Raw genomic sequence first — 24,418 nt, forward strand, 5'->3', positions numbered from 1 at the left:
GCTTTCACTCCTTCGAACATGATGATGATGAAGAATTGATGAATCATGATGATCGTTATACTGATCATGCACAGGAAAGGTTTTGTCAGCTTCTGTTGTTTACGCGCACTTAAATTAATCATAACCGTTAATGATCCGTGATACAAACATCCTTAAATTATGTTAGGGCAAGCGATTAAGAAGACAACTTAAGACTCTCGGTGTTCAACTCAATCATGATAACACAACATTAAGTCTCACTAATTATCTGACGAGAGAAATAAACGCAATTCAACTAACAACAAACAAATATGCTTTCTCTCGTGGGCCCCACCATCGTCATGGTGGGCCATACCACAACACTTGACATCCTATAGTTCTTCCTCCCCTTCCCCCCATAAATAATTAGAAACTCTTGCTACACATGGCACTCTACTCGACTAGTTTACATATACTCTGCGGCGATGCCTACGCCGGTTACTGTGGCCAGGCAATGCCTGACAGCGGAGGCAGCAAACGCTTTGGACGAGGCCGTGGCAGTCGCGCGCCGTAGAGGACACGGCCAAACGACGTCACTGCACGCCATATCCGCTCTGCTCTCCCTCCCGTCCTCCGCGCTACGAGACGCCTGCGCGCGCGCCCGAAACTCCGCCTACCCGCCCCGACTCCAATTCAAGGCTCTGGAGCTCTGCCTCAGCGTCTCGCTCGACCGGGTCTCCTCGACCCAAATCGCCGACGACCCGCCCGTTTCGAACTCGCTCATGGCCGCCATCAAACGGTCACAAGCCAACCAGCGAAGGCAGCCCGAGAATTACCACCTCTACCACCAGCTCTCGCAGCAGTCCTCGATCTCCGCCATTAAAGTGGAGCTCCAGCACCTGATTCTATCGATTCTCGACGACCCCGTCGTCAGTCGGGTCTTCGCCGAAGCGGGTTTTCGTAGCTCCGAAATAAAGCTCGCAATTTTGCGCCCTTTTCCTCAGATTCTCAGATACCCGCGCTCCAGAGGCCACCATCCTCTCTTTCTCTGCAACTTAGCCGAGTACCCTGACACGGGTCACCCGACCCGATCCGTTTTAACTGACGGGGACGAAAATTCGAGGAGAATAGGAGAGGTTCTCGGGAGAAACAGAGGGCGGAATCCTCTGCTTGTGGGCGTTTACGCTCATGACGCACTCAAGAGCTTCGTGGAGGCTCTGGAGAAAAAAGACGGCGGCGTTTTGCCGGCGGAGCTATCTGGGTTGTCTGTAGTTTCAGCGGAAAACGATGTGTCAAAGTTCATAGCCGAGGATTACGATAAAGGGTCAGTAAGTTTGAGGTTCGGGGAGGTGGGTCGGGTCGCAGAGCAGAGTTTGGGGCCTGGGATTGTTGTGAATATTGGGGACTTGAAGGCGTTTGTGGCTGAGAACGCGGTGGCTGACTCTGTGAGTCACGTGGTTGCCGAGGTCACAAGGCTGTTGGAGGTTCAGCGCGGGAAAGTTTGGTTGATTGGTGCAACGGCTAGCTATGGAAGTTACTTGAAGTTTGTGGGGAGATTTCCATCTGTGGAAAAAGACTGGGACTTGCAGCTTCTGCCCATCACTTCTCTCAGAGCTGCTTCCATGGCTGAATCATATCCCAGGTCCAGGTGAGTCACTGCCTCCTAATCTTTACTTTTATATGCATTTTATTCAATTTTTTTGCGGGAAGATTCGAACTTGGGTGCACGAGAGGGGCACTAAAATGTGTTTCCTTGCTTATTTAGTGCCCGTGTAGCGAAAAAGTTGTAATTTCTGTTGGAGGTTTCTAAAAGTTTTTATCTATGTATATTTCCCTACATTTTACAGTCTTCGGAAAAAGTGTGTCCTGCGTGCCAAGAGTGTATAGAACTCGTATTTTCGGTTTAAATCCTGACTGTATGATGCCTGCTGCTGAATCTCACAGTTTCCTGGTCATGATGTACTTACAGCTTGATGGAGTCGTTTGTTCCATTTGGTGGATTCTTTTCAGCACCTTCTGACCTAAAGCTCCCAATAAGTTGCTCCTACCAATGTCTTCCCCGCAATCACCAGCGCAATAAAATATCCGAGCAAGAAGCATGTTCAGTTCCAATGGGAGGTATTACCGCTTCAGTGGCAGGTCAGCCCCAAGCTAGTTTGCCTTCTTGGTTGCAGATGGCTCCGCTTTGCACAAACAAGGGATCGGATGTGAAGGTGTGTATCGCGATCAATACAGATTTGATTCTGATTTTAATTGTCTAAATTGTGCAATGTGCCAAACCTCTGGAATGGAATATGTGATGCGATGTATTGATAAATGAACTCCTACTTGCATCACGCATTCTGTAAAGTTTTATTCCTTATGAATTTTAAGCCTTTCCCCCGTAGTGTCCGTTAACTCATAGAGGAATTATTCCCGTTAAGATTTGTATCTGGTCTAATATTTTCCAGTCTGGTGTATTGGGCTTTCTTTTTTTAGTTAACAATGAAATCATTACTTCAAACTACAGGTTTTTTACGTTATTCGTTTGAAAACTAGTTTGTGTCTCTTCAGTGCAGACCAAAGATGATGGTGTGTTATCGAGTGCCAAAGTTTCAGGATTGCAAAAGAAATGGGATGATAAATGCCAGCATCTTCACTACTCTCATCCCCTGCCCGAAGCAAACTTCTTTCCAACTATGGTAGGATTTCAGTCTCCTGTGGAGAAGTGCAACCACGACAACACCACCAATATATCTTCACAGAAAATTGAGTGCAAGATTGCAGATTCATGCATGCCTGCAGACGTGCAAACACAGTCAAGCCTTCCTCCAAAGGCTAAGAACGACAGTTTCTCTTCCGAAGTGTGGGAAAAAACTTCAAAAGATGAAGATCTTGAGTCCGCTGGCCTCAGGTCACCTTGCTTGTCCAACTCTACTGTGGTTGATGGTAGCCAAACATCTGCCACATCAGCTGCTTCCGTCACCACAGATTTAGGGTTAGGAATATGCTCTTCTCCTGCTAGTAATACGCCGAAAAAACCTCCAGATCTGAATCCAGCAGTTCAACAGGACATCTTGGGTTGCTTTTCCTCTAATATTGATTTAGTCAATGGGAATCTCTATTCTACTCGATCATCATCCTCCTCGAGTCCTGACAACCATGGGCAGTTTGATCCAAGTGATGTCAAGATGCTTTTCAGAGCTCTCTTTGAAAAGGTTGGCTGGCAAACTGATGCTGTAAGTGTAATTAGCAGAAGAATAGCTAACTGCCGATCTAGAAGTGCAAAATTCTGTGGAGCAAGTCACAGAAGGGATGTATGGTTCAATTTCACAGGACCTGATAGGTATGGTAAAAAGAAAATTGCCCTTGCCCTTGCTGAGGTATTATACGGAAACCAGGAACAATTGATCTGTGCGGATCTAAATTCTCAGGATGGAATGATCCATTCAGACACAAACTTTGATTGTCCGGTTGTGAATGGTTATGATGTGAGGTTTAGAGGTAAGACAGTTATTGATTATGTTGCCGGAGAATTGTGCAAGAAACCATTGTCCATTGTCTTCTTAGAAAATGTAGATAAGGCTGATGTGGTGACTCAAAATAGTTTGTCCTTGGCTTTATTGACCGGTAAATTTTCCGATTCCCATGGAAGACAAGTCAGCACCAATAATGCGATATTTGTTACAACTTCGACATTCTCAAAGGGATGCAGTATTCTCAGTTCCACGAAGGGACTCTCCAACTATTCCGAGGAAAGAATCTTACAAGCGAAAGAGCGGCCTGTGCAGATTACTATTGAATGTGCCTCCGAAGACAGCAGCAGAAGCCAAAACTGGAGGGCATCCACAAATCAACATTTTCTAAATAAAAGGAAACTGGTCGGTGTCAATGAACTTCTAGGGCAGCATGAAGTCTCAGAGATGCCCAAACGGGCCAACAAGACGTCAACTAGGTATCTGGATCTCAACCTTCCAGCTGAAGAGAATGCAGTGGAAAACACAGACGATGGGAGCTCTGAAAACGACTACCTATCTGAAAACTCCAAGTCCTCGTTGCAAGACTTCCTTGATCAGGTGCACGAGACAGTGGTATTCAAGCCCGTTGATTTTGACGCACTTGCTGAGAAAATATCAAAGGAAATCAAGAATAGCTTCCACAAGTTTGTTGACTCAGAGTGCCTGCTAGAAATCGATTCAGAAGTCGTGGAACAACTACTTGCAGCTGTATATTTGTCAGACAGGTCGAGGGTGGTGGAAGATTGGGTGGAACAAGTACTCAGCAGGGCATTTGCAGAAGTTCAAAAGCGACATAACTCGCACAGAATCACTACCGTAAAACTCAAAACTTGCGGAGGGATTTGGTTGGAACACCGAGCACCAAAAACTTATCTTGCCCCTAGCATTGTACTAATATGATTGCCAGGAAAAGTGTAGTGTTTGTAAGTAGATGTATAAGGAAGGTATCATATGTAGCTTTGTAGTAAGCTTGTTTAGCCTCTTGCTGTAGTTATTTATGGCCAGTCTATGTAAGCCTCGTAAATTCCATATGGTTTTGGTGGGCTTTTGTTCGAGCATCATATGTAAATGTAGCTACTGTGTTTGTAATTTTGTGTCTTCTATGTGTGCCAATTGCCAAAACCAGAGAAAGGATGAACACTGCCAAACTGTATATTTGTTGTCAAACAAGAAGCATTTCTCGAGGGTCTCAAAAGTCTCAAGCGGGTTTTGAGTGGCTATATTTCTAAATTTTCAAAAATCAAAAGAATAGCCAAAATACGAGTTAGTTTTATAAATTTTCCGTCAAGATTCGAGCTTGAGACTTTTTTTTGACATTTGGAAGAGAGATGTTTGGATGTGCTTTCATGCGGATTCCCCGCCATTTTTCAAGATTTGAGCTTGGGACTTTTTTGACACTTGGAAAGAGATGTTTGGATGTGTTTCATGCGGACTCCCCGCCATTTTTGACTTTAGTTAACAGGAAAAAATGACCCATATCTTGAATCAACTAATCCAATCCATTGTCCTAACACGAAAGATCATACGAGGATTGAAAATCGAGACTAAAAGCTAGAATTATAGACCAAGATTCTAACTTGGACATTTTCTACCCATTGTGTTCGACCAATTAGCTTTTAGTCTATTGTTCTCAATGTTAAAAGATGTCCCAATTTCGAACTCTCAATCTTTGCTAATAAAGACAAGAGCGCTAGTATTTGACATATCTTTGTCGACTACATTATTGACCGCTTCTCTAATACAGGTGAGTCCACACACATTATTAAAGAGGTCATAGTTGGTCAACAAAGTGATTAGTAAATGTGTTACAAATTCGACGTATATTATCTGACATGACCCATTATGAGAAAAATCCAATACAATATCTGAAGCCCAAGCCCGATTGAAATCCCGGGTCTCCTCCTTATGTAATCCATCTCTTCTGTTTTTACAAAAATATAAATCAAATAACAAACAAATTGGGAAAATGCCATCGTCGAGCCCTCGCACCGTCGAAGAGATCTTCAAGGACTACAGCGCCCGTCGCTCCGCCGTCATTCGCGCCCTCACCTACGGTTCTCTCTCTCTCTCTCTCTACATCTCTCTTTCTCTCTCTACGTTTCGGTTTCATTTCATACGTATACTGCATTGCTTGTATCGTGACTTCCATTGACGCTTTTGCTTCCTTTTTGTACTTTCAGATGTGGACGAGTTCTACTCCCTATGCGATCCAGGTACTTTCTTGTTTCAATTTTCGTTCTCTGTTTGGTTGCCGAGAAAGTTGAGTGAAAATACAGGCTTGAGCTTAAGTACGTTTATTTATTTGTTAATTATTGTTTTGGTGTTTAATTTGTGTCAAATTTATTTTCCAAGTGAGGATAATAGTCGTCATAGGTTTTGACTAGGTAGGAATGTTGCAACAAGTAAGATTTAGAGTTTTTCGTTTCGATTTCTGCGTTTTGTAGGTAACCTAACAAAGTGCATTATTGCTCAATTTCCGCTCATTGATTCTACTCATCGTTTTCTAGTGGTGGTTTAGTTTAATTTGAATCGAATGGTGCTTCTGTTGAATTTCGGATTCTATAGTTACGAGTTTGTACGATTAATCTCTTTCAGAGAAGGAGAATTTGTGCTTGTATGGACACCCAGATGAGTCGTGGGAGGTGACCCTGCCGGCAGAGGAAGTTCCCCCGGAGCTTCCCGAGCCTGCACTGGGCATCAATTTTGCAAGAGATGGGATGAACCGTAAAGATTGGCTGTCATTGATTGCAGTACATAGCGATTCTTGGTTGCTCTCTGTGGCTTTCTACTTTGGTGCTCGACTTAATCGGAATGAGAGGTTTGTTTATTCTTGTCCTAGAGCTGACGGTTGGATATTTTTATTGAATTCAAATTTCAAATACATTTCATGTTTGTATGTTTGGTCTGCTACTTGTGGAAGTAACATTACTATTTGATTTGTGGGTGCTACCAGAAGGTTTCTACATTCTCGTGCATTTACCAAAAATCTTTCCTTCCAGCATGTCTTCTTACTGTTTCATCAACTCTTATTGTCTGTTTGCACGAAAGATTAGTATTGCATTTGCTAGGATTCGTTGACAGCCGATGGCCGAAACTTGTAAAGGATGATGATAAACTTAGGGGGTGTGATATTGTATCGTTTGTCAATGTTGATTATTTGAAAACACCAGCAAGACCAGCTCTTGGTGTATGTCTCTTTTGTTGTGTTATTGTTGTTTTCCCCCTTTTAATATGCCTCTTTTAATTATTATAGAACTAGTAGCTTTTGTTACTCTACAAAAGATATGTTGGTTACCAATTTTGCTTGAAGCATATCGTACAGCATTTCAGTTCTTAAGTATATGTGTGTATTGCATATGCACATTCTGTTTTGTGGTCCTTAAATGAGTTGCGTTTTTCAGTCGTTAGAATTTAGATCAAATATGGTAGGCTAAGACATACAAGGATGGGAATCAATGCCTCTTCAATATACAGTCTGAGTTAATAGCTAAGGACCTTCTCAAGGACCCTATGAAAGTAGCTGTGAGTTTGTGTCTTTATAGAGAATGTATGAGACAAGAAAACTTTCCTGAATTTTTGTGAATTCCTATTCAAGTTAAAAGAAACTGCGTTTCCTTGGACTATGTTAAGAGTTTTTTTAATGTCTAAGAATTCATGGTGCTGATTTCTCTGGGATGAACTCGTGATTGTTTCTTTGACTCAAGTTGAACTAAAAAAGACCTCTATCCCTATTATTTGAACCGGTGAGATTGCTAAGCATTCTTGGGAAGTTAGTTCTAAATGCACGGGTTTCTGATAGTTGCATAAACAATTGTCTGAGACCAAAAAGAACACAACCAATTGCAATGTATATCAGTGAAGCTGTTGATTCTACATAGTACATACATCCAGTCCAGAACTTTCATTCTCACTTCCCTCGTATACATTTTCCTGCCCCGGCCTCTAGCTCCCTGATTCAGCAGAAATTGTTCATTGAGGGCACTTGGAATAAAGTGTATAATGCTCCGTTGCTCCACCAGTTCATGTTCATGCAAATTATTTCCTTTATTTTATCAACATGTTGAAACTAACATGAAACTAAAATGTGATTTGGGGACCATCGATCCTGGAACAGGAAGCGTCTGTTTAGCTTGACAAATGATCTGCCTACAATCTTTGAAGTCGTAACTGGAAGGAAGCCCGTAAAAGACAAGCCCAGTGGGGATAGCGGAAGTAAATCCAGGAACTCAAAGGTGAAGCCCTCTCTCTCTCTCTCTCTGTGAAATTATTGACTGCCAAAACAAATCTGGATACTCTTTCCCTTTATGCAAAATTTGGGCTTATGACCCAATTTGTGTCTTTGCAGAGATCGATTGACGGACAAGTAAGGACCAACAGTAAGGTACATGATGTAAGCTATTTGGAGGATGAAGATGAGCATAGTGAAACCCTATGTGGAAGCTGTGGGGGAAATTACAGTGCTAATGAGTTTTGGATCGGCTGCGACATCTGCGAGAGGTGGTACCATGGGAAGTGTGTCAAGGTAACACCAGCCAAGGCAGAATACATTCAGCAGTACAAATGTCCTTCTTGCAGCACAAAGAAGAGCAAGTAGTGATGAGTAACAAAAACCTCGGGGGCACTTATGTCTGGTCAGCAGATACTCTCTGGCCATTGTTATTCATTTCTGTTCCTACTCTCGGGTCATGCCGCCATGGTAGTGGTCATGACGCCATGGTTTTTTCTTCTAGCGTTTTTCTCCCTTCGGATATATGCCCCTCCGTATTCCTCTAATGTACAAAGTAGATCTCGTTTCATTTGTGTTATTCATGAAATGCTCTTGGAGTTTTCGTTATTAGAAGATGTTTATGGTTTTGATTTTTGACTCTGAATTGTTCTATGATGTTTATGCATCCTCTTGGGAGCAATTTAAACGATCTCGGGGTAACAAAAGTTCTCATATTGGCTAGTTTTGTGAAATTAATTTCAAAATAAAACTAGGGAAATTTTTTTTCTTTCTATTTTTCATTTCCTCTAGTTCAAAAGGTAGTTAAACGAAGAGCAAGGTACTTGTAGTTCAGTTTGTTAAAAAGCACTCATGTTGCACTCGTTTTACTTTAGTTATCGAAGAAATTATTAAATATTCTCATTTTTAATAGTTTAATGCGTGACTTGCAGTTTGACACAATCAGAATCGATATCTTAAAAATGACAAATAGGTTCAATTGTTATTAATCCGAACTCATAAGCACGAAATTTTTGTATACGAAGCCGTGTATAATTTTTTTTTTTAAAAAGTGATATCAATGAAATGAGTCAAGTGTGTATCAATCATGGAATTAGAAAATCGAGTATGCGACAAAATATCACCAATGTAGGTCTCAAATGTTGTCATTTTACAATTTTCTTCTCAGATGACGCCAAAGTCTTGTTCACTTGCTTTGTGTGAACATTGTGATCACAAAATTATTAAGTCCAAAAGCAAAAAGAAAAAATTAAGAAAATTCAGGTGACATTGCCCACCTCACAATCTTATATATTATTTATTTATTTATTTATTACTATTTAAACTACCTATTAATAAATAAATATAAATTGTCAAATAAAAGAGAGATAAATGATTTTTTTTTCTTCACAAAATTATAGGGAGTAATATAATTTACGGAACCTAAATTTTTCTTTATTTTTTCTTACTCACGGACATATCATAAGTATATTTTAAAATTTAAAAAATAAATTTAAACTGTTCCACGCTGTATTTCTCATATTTTTCTCAAACTACTCTCTCTTCTATATTTTTATTTTATTTTTTTATGGATGCGGACTTGATCTAGTTACTATGATATTAATAATAACAATTATTATTATTATTAACAAATTCTAAAAGAAACGTGCTCGTATTTATGTAAGCACCGCACTGTACCATTGAAGAAACTTGTTTATTCCTTTAATTTAAGAGAATTTTAACAAAAAGTTTCCGGTACTGTTTATTTTAATGAAAAATCATATTTTTACACTAAAAAGTCAATCTTGATACTATTCACTTTACCCTTTTAATTTATCTTTATCGTTAAAACTTAAAGTTTTCAAGCCATTTTCATTAGTTTGTCCTTAATTTAATGATGAAATGTCACCTCCCGTTCGCTCCCACTTGGAAATTGCAATCGTAGCCTTTACATGCATGAACCCCTTTGCATGTTCATTCTCTGCAACTTTTATTCTTTCTCTGCAATTAAGATGACATAAATATCTTTATTCTTTGGAGGTAGATGCTTTAGTTTATTGTTTCACCAATAATCTATGGATTCAAATATTCGTCGATACACCGATATATTAGGATCCGAGGACACTCATTTTTTATACATTTGTTGCAGGAATAAAGCTAAAGAACTGTAGCAGAGGGGCGGTTCTCTCGTCCGAGTCTTTTCACCAGCTCTGTTTGTTTTTTCTACATCTTCAAATGCCTTTTGAATTATACGAGTGATGAATTTCATGAACACCAACTAGGGTTTTTCATTTTTGATCTCCTAATATTTCTCCAGTAACTTGTCCCGAACTTTCCGTTGATATCGATGTCTCACTATTTCCATAAAATTGAGTCGACGTGTCCACATATAAATCAATACTTTAATCCTTCCCTATGAGATATATTATGCTTGAATTATTGGTTGGAGCATTGGATTATATGACTGATTCAAAGTTGCATGTCCTTATTCTTGCGTGTACATATAAGTAAAACAGTTGAAACGTTTGTTAATATTTCTTTTAGGACACTTTGGATGCGGTCCCTAACTATCAATATTATTTTACTAAAATCTTGTTGGTTCTCAAATTTTTATCGAAGTTCCTGAAATTAATGTGATAATATATTTATATGTAGGTTACTATATTTTTTAAATTAAAAATTGAAATTTATAGTTATTTGTATTAATGAGATTATAAATAAAAAAACCCATAATTTGTGGATTAAAATGATTAAAATATAAATTATACTCTCCAATATTGTGTGTGTGTGTGTATATATATATATGTATATAAACATGGGTACATTCATCAAAATTAACAAAAAAATTATTGTACCAAAATATGGGTTGTAACATCCCACATCACCCATGGGAGTGATCCTTAAATGTATATTCTCATCCCTACCTAGCACGAGGCCTTTTGGGAGCTCACTGGCTTCGGGTTCTGTCGGAACTCCGAAGTTAAGCGAGAAGGTGGTCAGAGCACTCCCATGATGGGTGACCCACTGGGAAGTTGCTCATGAGTTCCCAAAAACAAAACCGTGAGGGCGTGGTCAGGGCCCAAAGCGGACAATATCGTGCTACGGTGGTGGAGCGGGCCTGGGAAGTGGTCCGCCCCGGGCCGGGATGTGACAAATGGTATCAGAGCCAATCCCTGGCCGAAAGTGTGGCGACGAGGACGTCGGGCCCCTAAGGGGGGTGGATTGTAACATCCCACATCGCCCATGGGAGTGATCCTTAAATGTATATTCTCATCCCTACCTAGCACGAGGCCTTTTGGGAGCTTACTGGCTTCGGGTTCTGTCGGAACTCCGAAGTTAAGCGAGAAGGTGGCCAGAGCACTCCCCCAAAAACAAAATCGTGAGGGCGTGGTCAGGGCCCAAAGCGGACAATATCGTGCTACGGTGGTGGAGCGAGCCTGGGAAGTGGTCCACCCCAGGGCGAGATGTGACAAATGGTATCAGAGCCAATCCTTGGCCGGAAGTGTGCCGACAAGAACGTCGAGCCCCTAAGGGGGGTGGATTGTAACATCTCACATCGCCCAGGGGAGTGATCTTTAAATGTATATTCTTATCCCTACCTAGCACGAGGTCTTTTGGGAGCTCACTGGCTTCGGGTTCTGTCGGAACTCCGAAGTTAAGCGAGAAGGTGGCCAGAGCACTCCCATGATGGGTGACCCACTGGGAAGTTGCTCATGAGTTCCCAAAAACAAAACCGTGAGGGCGTGGTCAGGGCTCAAAGCGGACAATACCGTGCTACGGTGGTGGAGCGGGCTGGGGAAGTGGTCCGTCCCGGGCCGGGATGTGACATGGGTACATTCTTCAAAACCACACAAAAAATAATCGATATTAGGCTTAATAAAATTAGTAAATTTCTTTGATTAAATTTGACATGGAAACATTCTCAAATCAAGAAAAAAAAATGTACCCATATGAGTTTAAAAATGGATTAGAAAAAAAATGAATAGATTTTATATAAAAAAAGGTACATTTTACTACAACAAATTGGTATATTTAAGAATTGGTACATTTTAAGATTAAAAATTTGAAAAATCACATGAATGGGTGCATATAAGATTAAAAAATTGGAAAGCTTTTTATAAAAAATTAAGGGGTACAAACTTATTCTAATTTTTTATTTATTTTGGAAATGTTTTGAATTGAAAATTAGTTAGGAGTTTAATAAAGGTGTGAGTATTGAAATCCTAAATCAATTATTAATTTTTATTTAAAAAATTATGTAACTGACATGTAAATTCATTATTGCATTAATGTTAGGGACTTTAATCAAAATCTGAAAACTAATAAGGTTTCAATCAAATAACATTAGTAACTAAGGACCGGATACTAATTTTTCCTTTTCTTTTTGGAAGCTATCATGGTGTAGATGAGTGATAAACGTCGACGATAAATCAGTAACATGTCAAAAACAAATACGTAAATACAGTTGCAAACGTGACCTGAAAAGAGAATCTCACTGTGCTTATTCACATCCTCTTTTGCTTAGTCTAGGTTTACCTTCAATCTGTCATCATCGTAGAAGAGCTTTTCTAATTTAGGTGGTTACGTCCTTCCAAGGTGCTGCTGCATTCTCATAGTCTGTAAGTGATTGATACAGATTGGTACTGACAATTGGCCATGATCCATGGTCCTTTTGTCTACAATTACAACTACTGGTAGCTAACCCTAATGGATATCTTAATTTAGAACGCGGAATGAAATGAAGGGCTTTGATCTTCTGGATTGGATAATTGCATGTGACCTAAAATTGACCATTGATGGTAGACTTAAACCAACAAGTTTCTAAGGGACTACGTGCCATCATAGACAACCATATAACTTGGTACTTGCATATAATCTATCATGGTTTGGTGCTTAAAATTAGATTATATCGCACAACTCACTAGATTTGGTGCAAGTTGAATGAAGAAATAAAAAAAATATTGTACAAGTCAAAGATAAAAGATTCATAACAAAAACTTACCCATTTCAATTCCTATAAAATAATAAAGCATCAACATATTTTACAACTTATCTTTTATACTCTCCATACGATAAAAAGTTCTTCACCTCCACCAGTATTTAGTTTATGAGTTATTTAATCGAATCTTCTACACCAAACGAATTAAAAAGTTGTTAGATTCAGTGATTTTCTTGAAATATTAATTAATTAGAATTGTAGTTGAGAAAATAGGAGAGGCTGACCGCACGGCAGAGACTAGACTGGAGGCCAACGAAAGTTTATCACACATGCCACAATTGTAGGTTAGTGGAATATAATTAATTAAGAAAGAAAACAACAAATCATTGGATTTTGATGATGGATAATGAAAGGGGTCCTACACATCGCTCCTTAGAGATTTTTTAATGTGATCAGAATACGGGATGATATATTATATATTATTATATAAATTGTAGGATATGTGTGTTAAAAAATTAATAATTTTAAAAATATAATTTTTCACTACTTATATAAAAACACGTGGTGTACCACGCGTGTTCCAATCACAATGAAAATTTTTTCCCTAGTAAGGACCGAACCCAGATCCTCTCTGGATCCCTATAAATCTGAGCCTAAGGATCTAATGATCCAGGTTGTTGAAATTTGATCAAACGGCTACAAGCAAGGAGCTCATCTAAAAGTTATAATAATTGTAACCGTTTGATTAAATTTCAACGATCCGGATCGATGAATCCTTAGATTCAGATTATTAGGATCCGGGTTCGTAAGGACCACCATGTATAATCACATCAGACATCACCATGATTAAAATATACAACTCTGATGGTAAACATAGTGTTCCAGATTTCAACCCAACAAAACTGCCGAGATGTCGACCACAACATTTGTCCAACAAATCAACAATTTAAAATGAAATAGAAGATAAATTTGGATATGTACATTACGAACGACAAACTTATTAGACATATGAGTCAATAATCTTACTTTATCTTATAAAAAGCTACTTAATTAATAAAGAACACGTGATGAATTGTTATTAGTTAAATGTTATTGCAATCAATCGACAAATTAAAGACACTTGACTTTGTACAGAATTGAGGCATAGAAAATTGAAGCTCTACTAGAGCACGGCTTTAAGCCTTTATTAATGGTATATGGATAACAATTTTTAGTTGCGACGGGAATATAAGTGGTACATTATGTGCTTTAATAGGAATGATGAGAAATTTTATGTTTTAAGTTATTAACTTTTTAGCACACATATCCCATCATCTGTTTAGTGACATGTGGTGTACCATCCCATGTACCGATCACATTAAAAAATCTCTCCACTTCATCCAGTAATTTTTCGTAAAAATTTTGCCAACCCAAGCAATGGAATAGCAAGCTGTACTGTGGCTGTGGCGGTGTAGACTTGTGTCAACAGACTAAGTCTGATGAATCTTGTTTGGGCTTCATGATCTTTTTGGCCTAATTACAACTTGTTTATATGTTTATCTCATATAACATATTCTTCTATTAATAAAGTTTATGTTTGCCTTTGACAAAAAAAAAAATCGTACAAAATTTCATAATCCATATCATTTAATATATTACTCTTCAAATGAAGATCATTCCTAAAAAAAAATCGAATTGGAGGCTGGTTAATCATTCAAGTGTTAAATAAAAGAACGATTCATCATAAATATATTATTTATATTCACTCTGTCAATTTGTTTGATACATTTGATGCATAAACGATCTTTGTTCGTTCGAATGGTTTTTATGTAAAGTTGATCTTCAAATGAAGATAAGAAAGAAATGAAACGGCTCGAATTATTAAAATATATATGGTAAAGATATGTTATTTGCAAGATGCGAGATATGCGGGGATAAAAGTATTATTCTACAAATATAAGAATTAATTAAACAATGAACACGTATTTTCTATAATTATGATATTTTTGTTTAGTGCGATATAAAGTTCAGTAAGACAAGAGCTGGGTCATTAAAAATCGGATACAAAACCTGATATTTGATCTAAACTACTGCTTTTGTTAGTTCAAATGACAACTATAATTCTTTTTGCATGCTAAATAATGTATTTTCCTCCTTTGTAATGACGATTAATGTACAAGATGGAGGAGCTAGTCAAAAATCGTACATTTAATCAATTAGTCAAAGACAATCGATGGCTGATGGCACTATATTACGCGCATGATCAATTGAAATTAGGTAGTTTCTAATACATATTATGATGCCTTTCCAAATATTAATGTTTTATTTTTATAGCTTTGCAGTTTAACGTTAATTTTCGTACTAACATTATAAAATATTGTGGTAAAAATATGAGGTGACATAGACTCCATAGAGAGTCCCACTTTTGAGCGAGTCTCCTTAGCATTTCTCATAATTTTTTTGTCTCTCTCTTTTATCAAGTAATTAAAGAAACCAAAGAAAGTTGAGGTTCCACCATAAAATCATTTAGTAATATGAGGAGTAACTCGACTTATTTATAAACTTATGCAAGGTCTCTCATTCCCTCAATGTGGGACATTCTCAATACACCTCCTCACGTATGACGAATTTTCAAGGCAAACATGTGGACAACACAAACAGGGTGACATGGAGCGCTTGTGTGGCCATTGAGTTTTACACGTGAGACAACCTACTTTACCATAAAACCAATTAGCAATATGAGGATTAACTCAACTTACTTATAAGCTCATACAAGTCTTTCCTCATATTAATATGGGACATTCTCAACAGAAACAAGAAAAAACTATGAATCTCCCCACCAACAGATAGCACACATGACTCATGAATATAAATATATCATGTGTGTCGAAGTATTTTATTGTTGCCCCAAAGTAAGACAAATTATCCTTGTCAATTGTCATTGATGCAATTTGAATCCTTGTAGACCCATAAACATTCAGCAATATTAATACAATGATTTCTGGCTAGCTCCAATCATTTTCTTTAATTAATCAATTTTTTTCACTATACTTTGACCATATTCTCATCCTTTCATGATTACAAGATGTACAATTAGCTCAAAGGAAGCAATACAAAGATATCGTTACATACATTCATGTAATTTTTGTGGTGAAGAAAATTAATTAATGTCACGATGTATTTCGTGGAGACTTTAAAGATTCGACTTGAGATTTTCCTCGAGGGCCATTCAATCTTATGTAAAGCCTGTATTCATTGAACGTCATAGGAGAATATTGTGCAGGCTTGTCCGGCGTTACAAGCTCCTTCACCGGTTGAATGGGTATGTCGCTCTTCGGATTGTAGAAGAAGGCCAACGAGAGTCTCTCTTTAGCTGGGTTTACGATGACCCTGTGCTCTACACTCTTGTACGTTGCATTACTTAAGACCTAATTCAAAACAAAGATTTGGACAATACCATATGAGAAATAGTTCAATTTATAAAAATTAGAATATTGATAGAAACAGAATGAGTGATTATTTGTCGATAGTATCTTTTTAAACAATATTCTATCACAATTGCATGTATAAACATAGCAATTCATTTTTCTTCAATTCATTTTTTGAAAAGCAAAATATATTGAGAATGCATGTCGTTTAAGTTCCGAACACATGTCGTTTAAGTTCCGAACAATCATCACTTGGCACACAACTTGTTCAAGCACCTTGCTGTTTTGAGCGGGCATGGAAATATGACTCCATCACATGGATTTATTAAAAGAGGCACGTTTTGACCCAAATTGTATGACTTGGTAAGGAAGAGGAGGAGCAGCCCATCACAAGTTGACCCCTCCATGTGCTTGTGGTTCATGCATATTGGTAAACCATACTTTTTTTTATATTTATTTAATACTTAATATAACAATATTGGAATGGATGATGTATGCGGAATCATATAATGAGTCAGCTGATAATAAGATATCGAATTTGTTACCAAGAGAATCGAAAGATGAAAATATAGCTAAACCATAATATTAGTGTAAAAAATTTTCAATATTTTTTTTATATGAGCTTAATCTAGAGGAAAAAATAAATATAATAAACGAATAAAACCAACAAAAAAAAGTAGTAGAAAAATCACCTGAATTTGATCCCCAATATTGACAATAAAAGCGTGTGGAGCTGGTTTCACAGTGATCCAAGCGTCATCTTTCCGGACTTGTAGACCTGGGACTTGTTGGTCGGCGAGCAAAATGGTCATTCCGCCGGGGTCCGAGTGCGACGACAGGCCAAGGGTCAGGTCAGGCTGGGGGCACTTTGGATAGAAGTTAGTTCTTAGACATGCCCCAATGTCTTGGCCACCAAATGCATTTTGAAGAAAGTCTTCTCCTAATCCAAGGTTTAGTGACAAAGCCTTCAATATCCTCCCACCAAGCTTCACTACCTCCTTTCCATACTCATCTATTACTTCCCTATTAACCATGCAAATACACAACTCAATTATCGTGAAAAAAAAAAAAAAGATACACAACTTAAATTTCCACAATAAGGAAAAAAAATATACAAATTCATCTCAAGGAATTCAAATTTTGACATTTCGACTTAAAAGAGAAATCGTAAATATTGTTGCAAATCCAACAGACAAGTTTAACGTGAAACTAACTATTAAAAATTTAAGTACAACTCACTTGTACTGTAGACTAATTTTATTTCCTGAGCATGCACATATCACTTACTATACGTATGCTGTTTTTTTGTTTTCCCAAGCATGCAATACAAATAATTAGTAGGGATGATTTATGATTATGAAGAACATACAGGAAATCGGGAAGACAAAACATATCAACGAGTTCTTAATATAGTGATATTTTTACTATAACAAGTTGTACTATTCAAATACGAATATTTCCATCCATCCATCCATCCATCTATCCATACGTAACGGAAAAGAGAACCACACACTAATTACTTAAGTATGAATAATTAGAAACCTACCTTCCATAATCAGGGAGGGCAGGCCACTTGTTGTAGTCCTTTAAGCACGACGGAAGATAGTGAAGGAAATAGTAATCGCTCCAGTCAAGAATGGCGCCTCTCTCAATTCCAAGCCTGCTCCCATACCCTTCATAAGTCTTTGGTGAGTTGGCATACGCCTGTTTCAACTCCATCGGCAAGTGGAAGAATTCCCGCCAAACCTGTTGGGTTTTGTCCATCAGTCCCGGGCTAACGCCGTGGTTCACCACTTGGAAGAATCCCCACTCACGGCAGGCCTCGGAGATTTGGCTAAGCGTGGCGGCACGCAGGCGATCGTCTTCGCCGGATAAGCCTTGTAAGTCAATAACTGGGATGTTGGCATGATCAGAAATATCGGATGATGGGATATAGGTGGGTCTATCAGGTGGGGGTTTGATGTATCGATCTGGGACTACGGGGCTGTTGGATAAGGATTGTACTCGGACTATTGGCTCTGGCCAATCCTGTGGGCAACTCATGGTGTTTTTAATAGTTTGGAGTTCAAGTTTTCGATGCTTTGTAGTTTGTATGTACATATAGATAACAATTGTGTATATGTAGAGCGGGATGACATCATGACAACCAACTTTAAAAAGAACAACAATTTTTTTCTCTGTTTTGAGGGGCGAGATAGAGAGAGGATCATGGGGTGTGGATGACAGTGCGGAGGAACAGTAGTTAAACGTGGGGATGTAACTATAGTGGTGGGGAAAGAAATGGACGTGAAAGAAAGACGTGAAATATGAATAATGTTAGGAAGATTAAATTTGGAGACTCAATTTGTAAACTAAATCATGTGTTACTACTAGGAATAAACACGTTTATCAATCTTTAAGTAATAAACTAATCATCAACTTTCATGTCATTTAGCTTTCAAAACTTAGTCTCCAAATTTAGTTTCCCTAGCATTATCCCGTGAAATATATATACAAACTTTTTAACAAGTTTCAATCAGATACAAGGGTACTTTAGATGCAGAGCTTAACTTTTTTTTTAAATTTTTTTTAAATTTTTTTTTTACAAACGATATTATCTATATTAAGAGGGAGGGAGTGAGATTAGCCTCACAATGAGCTAGTAATAATATGGTTCGAATTTACTTTTGGCTATAATCGAACATAAGACCTCTCACTTACAAACGAAAAAGAATATCACTAGACCGTAGTACTAAGTGGCGTGAGCTTCTAAGTTAGTTAATATGTTTTTTGGCTATAATCAAACCTAAGACCTCTCACTTACAAGCGAAAAGGAATACCACTAGACAGTAGTACTAAGTGGCACGAGCTTCTAAGTTAGTTAATATGTTTTTTGTTATGTACTCAAATTTGAAATTCTCTTTCTATAATTTAAATAAACTTTTTTTTATATGCCAAATGGTAGATTTGTTAGATTAGTCATTGACGGGGTTCGAACTCAAGCTGTCATACAAAAACTCAACTTCTTTCCATGATAAAGGGTCACTTGCAATTTAAATAAAGGATAATGCTAGGGAAACCAAATTTGCAAACCAAATGATGCGATTGTTGATGATTGAATTATTATTTAAGTGTTGATTAACGTGTTTATTTCCTATTGATAACACATAATTTAGTTTGTAAATTTGGTTTAAATTTATAGTCATCCTAGCATTATCCTTAAATAAATATTGGGGTAAACTATTCTTTGTATTAAAAAAAATATTTCTAGTTTGTCTAAGGCTTTGACTAATGAAGGAACAAGATTTCAGATTATCTATCTATATATATAAAGTGAGCACCCTAAAATGGTGAAACATTCAAAATACCATAAATTGTCCTTTAAGAATTTCATAAATTACAATTGAACCAAAAGAAGCTAAAGTATTTAACCATATTTTTATTTTGAATGAATTTAATATTTAAAATTATAGAAAAAAAAACAAAACCTCCGACATTAGTGGGTGGTTTCACATTTTTAATTCATTTCTTTTTTTTTTTTTAAATAATTTTTAAAAAAATATGTAAATTAATTATTTAAATAAAAGATATATAAAAATGTCAATTGCCACACGCGTATGCGTGTGGCAAGAGGCTAGTATAGTAAACTATATACATACTAGAAAAGTATGACAGTTATGGCGGCCAGATGAAAAGAGACTAAGAATAGTGGTAGTTATTGTAGGCAAAAAGGAAGGGGATCATCTCCATATCCCTTTCTCATAATCCACAAAATTCAGAGATCTAGATTATTAAAATTTGATCCAACGCTAAAGTTATAACTTTTAAAGTAGGCATCTGTTTGTAGCTGTTTGATCAAATTTTAATAGCCGGGATCCCTATGCTTGGTGGATTATGAGAAAATGATCCAGAGATCATCCCTTTCTGGCAAAAAGAAAGTGGGGAAAAAATTGAGAGATTTATTATTATTATTATTATTAAAATATTTTTATTTGCTTATTTTCTCTTGTTATTTAATTTTCTTTTCTTTATCAGATAAATTTGTAAAGCATGAACATCTAGAAGAGGTTTTTTTTACCTTTTTTGTTGGAACATCAAGAAGAGGTCGACACAGGCTAGGTTCTTTTAATAAGAGGGAATTTGGACAAGTATCATCTGAACTTATAAGCAGGTGCGCCAACACTACTTGAATTTTCAATTTTTAATTTTTATACATAAATTCTCTTAATTATTAGAATCTAATACATATATTATTTTCCATCCATTTTTCCATTAAAGTATGTCATGGGCCTCTCATGTGGAAGGATATTTTTGTCACTTCACTTCCTATAGAACGATGATCATAATAGAATGTGTGATTCATTCATATGATGTGACTTTTTTTATAAAAAAAAAAAAGAAAAGAAATTCTACACTAGCTAATTTTTATTTTAATCACATGAGGAAGTTAAACTTAAGAAAGAGTACAGTGGCTCTAAGTTCAAACTAATTTAGCTAAATTCAAATTTGCGATGACGTGATGTGATTTATTGTGATCGCCTCAACATTTATGTTAATGGTTATGAGGTCTGTGTTTCCTGAACTTGACATGCCGACATAGAAGAAACAGCTCCGCGTAAAAGCTTGGAAGGAGTTATGCATGCATCAGTTATGTTTGGCCTTTCGAGCACTCATAACTCGTGGGGTAATATTACAAGGAATTGGTCCCGGCCATTTCGGCGCCGTGAGCGACTTGATTTACACAGCCACTTGTCTTTTCTTGCTTTCTTTTCCAGCCGCGCCATGTCTTGTATTGTCTCAATAAGGACTATGAAATCGATGATGCTGACATGATATTAGAACTATAGCTAATTAGCATCATGCATACTTTATATATATTTTTTTACTTGAATCATAAAAACATTACAAATTTAATTGTCGATGAAGAATTTGAGTTATGATTGACCTTACTCTTTCATTTATTTTGTTGTAGCGTATAGAATTTGCTTTAATATTTTGAACATAAGTACCTTTGGACTTTTTTTCATGCCTATTACTGTAAAATTGATATCATTTTCTCCAATAAAACTTACAATTCATGATAAATTAGCTCTTAGTTTAACTCCTTGCCCTTTATTTTCGCCCCTAATGGAAATTAATAGGGTGAAAACTTTATATCGGCCTCAAATCCACCACCCCTAATAATCACTATTCTTTTAGTGTTCAAGGAGGTTAAGCTAGCACATAGATTTGGATGTTGAAAACCATGGGATGGAGCATGTTAAGCCTAATAATCAGGATGATTTAATTTATTAATGAATCTAGCCGACAGTTAACTGCTTCAAATGATCAGAGAATATGTCCATATGCCTGTCACAGTATCAAGTGTTCATCAATCATTAGGAAAGTCAGATTGTTCAAATTAAAAACTGTTCATCTTACTAAAAACAGAAAAATAGGGCAAGATTTTTCATTTATTCAATTTGGATTGATAGAGATAATTCAACTGCCAAATAATCTAAAAATTAATTATACGATATATTATCCATTTTCTTCTTAAAGTTTCCCTTTTGGATGATCAATCATTTTATTATGTTACGCATCAGATGTATATCTTCAAACTTCCAACATATTTTACAGACGATTGTTGGTCATACACACCTCTTACGTATGTTCATAGTTCACACACACATGCACAAAGAGAATTTTATGAAAATAAAAAAACATAAACAATTCCCAAATTTCAATTTTTTTTATAAATTGTTATTATATAATATCAGTCCAAACTTCTATCAAATTTTTAGCATTATATTTATTCGTACCATAAGGACAAATCAACACGTTGGTACCATCTTGGTTTTGTCCACGCTTATTATTATTACTTCAATGCCACTTGTCAATATTGTGATTTATTTATGAAGATAGTTTCTCTTTTCGGTATGAGGCCCTACATTTCCAACTTCTTCCGTTGATCATCTAGTTTATCTTTTCAGGCTTAAAGACACAAAAATCAAACACACTTCTAAAATAAAATCAGATAAATACAAGTAGAAAACTTTTTTTTTAAAGAAGCTGGGGTTGCTCAATGCCCTAGTTGATCATCTTGCATGCCCCTTCTGTTTTAAAGTGTGCTTATACCATATTTAGGGCATCGTATTTAGACATCGTATAAATACTCGGAGGACTTAAATGTAATTATGTAATAAAGGAATGGGCAAATATGTAATTAGGGGAGGAGCCCTTATTCTATAAAAGGGCTTCCTTACCCTCACAAACCCTAAGTCTCTCATATCTAGAGCAAAGCTCTCACACTCTCTCCATCACAAATACTCTCAGAGAAATACAATCAGTGTGGACGTAGCCCAAACCTTGGGGTGAACCATGATACATCTTGTGTTATTTACACTACCTGCAGATTCACGGTCAAATTTACGTTGTTCCAAGACCTCTGGTTTTGTGCATCAACATTTGGCATCGTCTGTGGGAAACGACATGAAAAGCTATATCGGTTCTCTCTCAATTTTTCACCTCCACCGTGAATCTGCAAAACCCCTGTGACCAAATTCTCTAAGCAGCCTAGACACAAACCAACACATTCCTTCATATGCTCTCTCTCTCGTCTTAGAATCCTTCTCAATCTTTCGTTAACTGACAACAGAGTCGAAAAGAATGGATGAGAAGGACCATGAAATCCACAAACCAGGAGCACAACCTAGACACCCCCCTAATGGGCTTCATGGTCCAATTGCCCCCGCCCACTTTGCCCAATTATCGAACCAAACTCTCCAAATGGCTATCCTCTCTGCTTAATTCGCCTCTACAGTAGCTCTGGGAAGCTCTTCAATGACGATGAATTCGTGGATCCGGATCTGGGTCACCTTATCGAAGCGGTTGAGCAGTAGATCTTCGAGTCGGTGCATCATCCATGTACTTATACGAGTAGCAGCAATACGTGTGGCTCTCGCAGAACCATCCACATCCTTCTACTGCTACTAACGTCGGCCGCATGCGGGATCTCAATCCTCAGACCCAAAATTACAAGGCCAAGTTCATGTGCAGCTACGGCTAAAGGATTCTCCCTCGTCTGCATGACAACCGGCTCTGCTACGTCGGCAGCGAGACCAAGATTTTTGCTGTCAATTGCAACATCACGTTCGCATCCATCATTTCCAAACCCCCACCGTCTCTCTCTCTACAAAATCCAGAAAGCAAAAAAAGGACAGAGGGAAATAGACGTAGAAACAGAAGAAGGAAAACTCGGATTCGAGTCTTGTACTCGGGAAAGACAGGTGACATCCCTGGTTAAGTCCCAGGTGCACCCACCCATCATCAACATTTCGACACCACCACCGCCCAACAACGGCGCCGACGGAGCAGTAGGCACTCTGGTCATCCTATCTTTCTGAAGGATTTATTTTGAAAAAACATGTTCATTTGAGCAACATCATATAGCATGCAATTAATAATTAAAGGCGGAATCATGCTTGTATGTACTCAAAAACAAAACATGACCATGAAATTCAAAGCCTAGTAGATTGGTGAACCAATAATCAACTCAAAAACAAAGTGAGTTGAAAAATACCTTTGTAGATTCCTCTTTGCATAAGCAAAGGCTAATCACCCAAAGAGATAGGGCCTTCATTCCTTGTTTCTTAGATCCATGGATTTGGATGGAAGAATAGATTCTCCAAGTTCCCAAAATTGAGAACCTCTAAGTCTCTTCACCAAGGTTAGATTGTAGAAGAAATGAGTGACCTTGGAGTAGTAGGATTGCTAGATGTACCCTCCAAGGTGTTGGCCTTTTTAGAGAGAAAATGGAGAGACAATTCTCACCAATTTTCCCCAAAAATAAACCCTTTTAACACTTAATGAATATTTAGTTATAAAGTCATTTATATAGTCACTTCTTTAAGTGACCTAAATAACCAAAACCCTAATTCATCACACTATGGCCGGCCATTTAGGGGATTTTGGGCTTTTGGGCTTTAATGAATCTTCATTCATTAAATTGTCATACAACTTAAGTTAATGGGCTTGACGTTCGAAGCCCATTGGGCCTTAAGGTCCAAAACTATCCCGAAGTCTTTAACGAACTTATTCGTTTGATTAATTAACATATTAATTAATCCTTGCCATAAATAAATGATTAAACCATTTAATCATTCTTACTCATTTCCGTTTAATCTTCAATCTCCACCTTTTATGGTGTGCGATCCATTAGGTTCCTTTTAGCGAGGTAGTGGGCGATTAAAACCATTTTACATCGATTGTGAATTGAAACTATTTTCAATTCTCCCTTTAGTGATTACACACGTTTAGGGCTTCCACAAACCATGAGTGACACCTAGCAGCATATCATGGTTACCCAAGCTAATCAGAAGAGGATAGAGAACCTATTCAGTTTGGGATTACAAATGCAATACGGTCCTTCTCTAATCTAATACTCTTGACCACA

At 37.4% G+C, this 24,418-nt stretch overlaps 3 protein-coding genes across 3 annotated transcripts; 2 read left to right on the plus strand and 1 right to left on the minus strand.

Moving 5' to 3' along the window:
• The first annotated feature begins 391 nt into the window (after window positions 1-391).
• Window positions 392-4,544, plus strand: LOC126620829 (protein SMAX1-LIKE 7-like). Its single transcript, XM_050289159.1, has 3 exons — window positions 392-1,606; window positions 1,928-2,171; window positions 2,517-4,544. Exons 1-3 carry the CDS (start codon window positions 444-446, stop codon window positions 4,353-4,355), a joined length of 3,246 nt encoding a protein of 1,081 aa, XP_050145116.1. The 5' UTR covers window positions 392-443; the 3' UTR covers window positions 4,356-4,544.
• Window positions 4,545-5,361: 817 nt separating this feature from the next.
• Window positions 5,362-8,312, plus strand: LOC126620835 (PHD finger protein ALFIN-LIKE 2-like). Its single transcript, XM_050289170.1, has 5 exons — window positions 5,362-5,509; window positions 5,636-5,668; window positions 6,051-6,273; window positions 7,570-7,687; window positions 7,801-8,312. Exons 1-5 carry the CDS (start codon window positions 5,422-5,424, stop codon window positions 8,047-8,049), a joined length of 711 nt encoding a protein of 236 aa, XP_050145127.1. The 5' UTR covers window positions 5,362-5,421; the 3' UTR covers window positions 8,050-8,312.
• Window positions 8,313-15,575: 7,263 nt separating this feature from the next.
• On the minus strand, window positions 15,576-18,098 carry LOC126633775 (jasmonate-induced oxygenase 2-like). Its single transcript, XM_050304335.1, has 3 exons — window positions 17,552-18,098; window positions 16,698-17,028; window positions 15,576-16,005 (listed from the first exon to the last, which is right to left on the minus strand). Exons 1-3 carry the CDS (start codon window positions 18,046-18,048, stop codon window positions 15,748-15,750), a joined length of 1,086 nt encoding a protein of 361 aa, XP_050160292.1. The 5' UTR covers window positions 18,049-18,098; the 3' UTR covers window positions 15,576-15,747.
• Window positions 18,099-24,418: the final 6,320 nt, after the last annotated feature.

The sequence above is a fragment of the Malus sylvestris genome, chromosome 1, assembly GCF_916048215.2.
Source record: "Malus sylvestris chromosome 1, drMalSylv7.2, whole genome shotgun sequence".
Lineage (NCBI taxonomy): Eukaryota > Viridiplantae > Streptophyta > Magnoliopsida > Rosales > Rosaceae > Malus > Malus sylvestris.

What these genes read in the sequence shown, in the direction of transcription:
- LOC126620829 (XM_050289159.1), top strand. Translation starts at nt 444, where the DNA reads ATGCCTACGCCGGTTACTGTGGCCAGGCAATGCCTGACAGCGGAGGCA. An exon ending in GAATCATATCCCAGGTCCAG is followed by an intron (nt 1,607 to 1,927) that starts GTGAGTCACTGC and finishes ATGTACTTACAG; the next exon opens with CTTGATGGAGTCGTTTGTTC. An exon ending in ACAAGGGATCGGATGTGAAG is followed by an intron (nt 2,172 to 2,516) that starts GTGTGTATCGCG and finishes TCTTCAGTGCAG; the next exon opens with ACCAAAGATGATGGTGTGTT.
- LOC126620835 (XM_050289170.1), top strand. Translation starts at nt 5,422, where the DNA reads ATGCCATCGTCGAGCCCTCGCACCGTCGAAGAGATCTTCAAGGACTAC. An exon ending in CGACTTAATCGGAATGAGAG is followed by an intron (nt 6,274 to 7,569) that starts GTTTGTTTATTC and finishes ATCCTGGAACAG; the next exon opens with GAAGCGTCTGTTTAGCTTGA. An exon ending in GTAAATCCAGGAACTCAAAG is followed by an intron (nt 7,688 to 7,800) that starts GTGAAGCCCTCT and finishes GTGTCTTTGCAG; the next exon opens with AGATCGATTGACGGACAAGT.
- LOC126633775 (XM_050304335.1), bottom strand. Translation starts at nt 18,048, where the DNA reads ATGAGTTGCCCACAGGATTGGCCAGAGCCAATAGTCCGAGTACAATCC. An exon ending in GCCCTCCCTGATTATGGAAG is followed by an intron (nt 17,029 to 17,551) that starts GTAGGTTTCTAA and finishes CATGGTTAATAG; the next exon opens with GGAAGTAATAGATGAGTATG. An exon ending in ATATTGGGGATCAAATTCAG is followed by an intron (nt 16,006 to 16,697) that starts GTGATTTTTCTA and finishes GTTTTGAATTAG; the next exon opens with GTCTTAAGTAATGCAACGTA.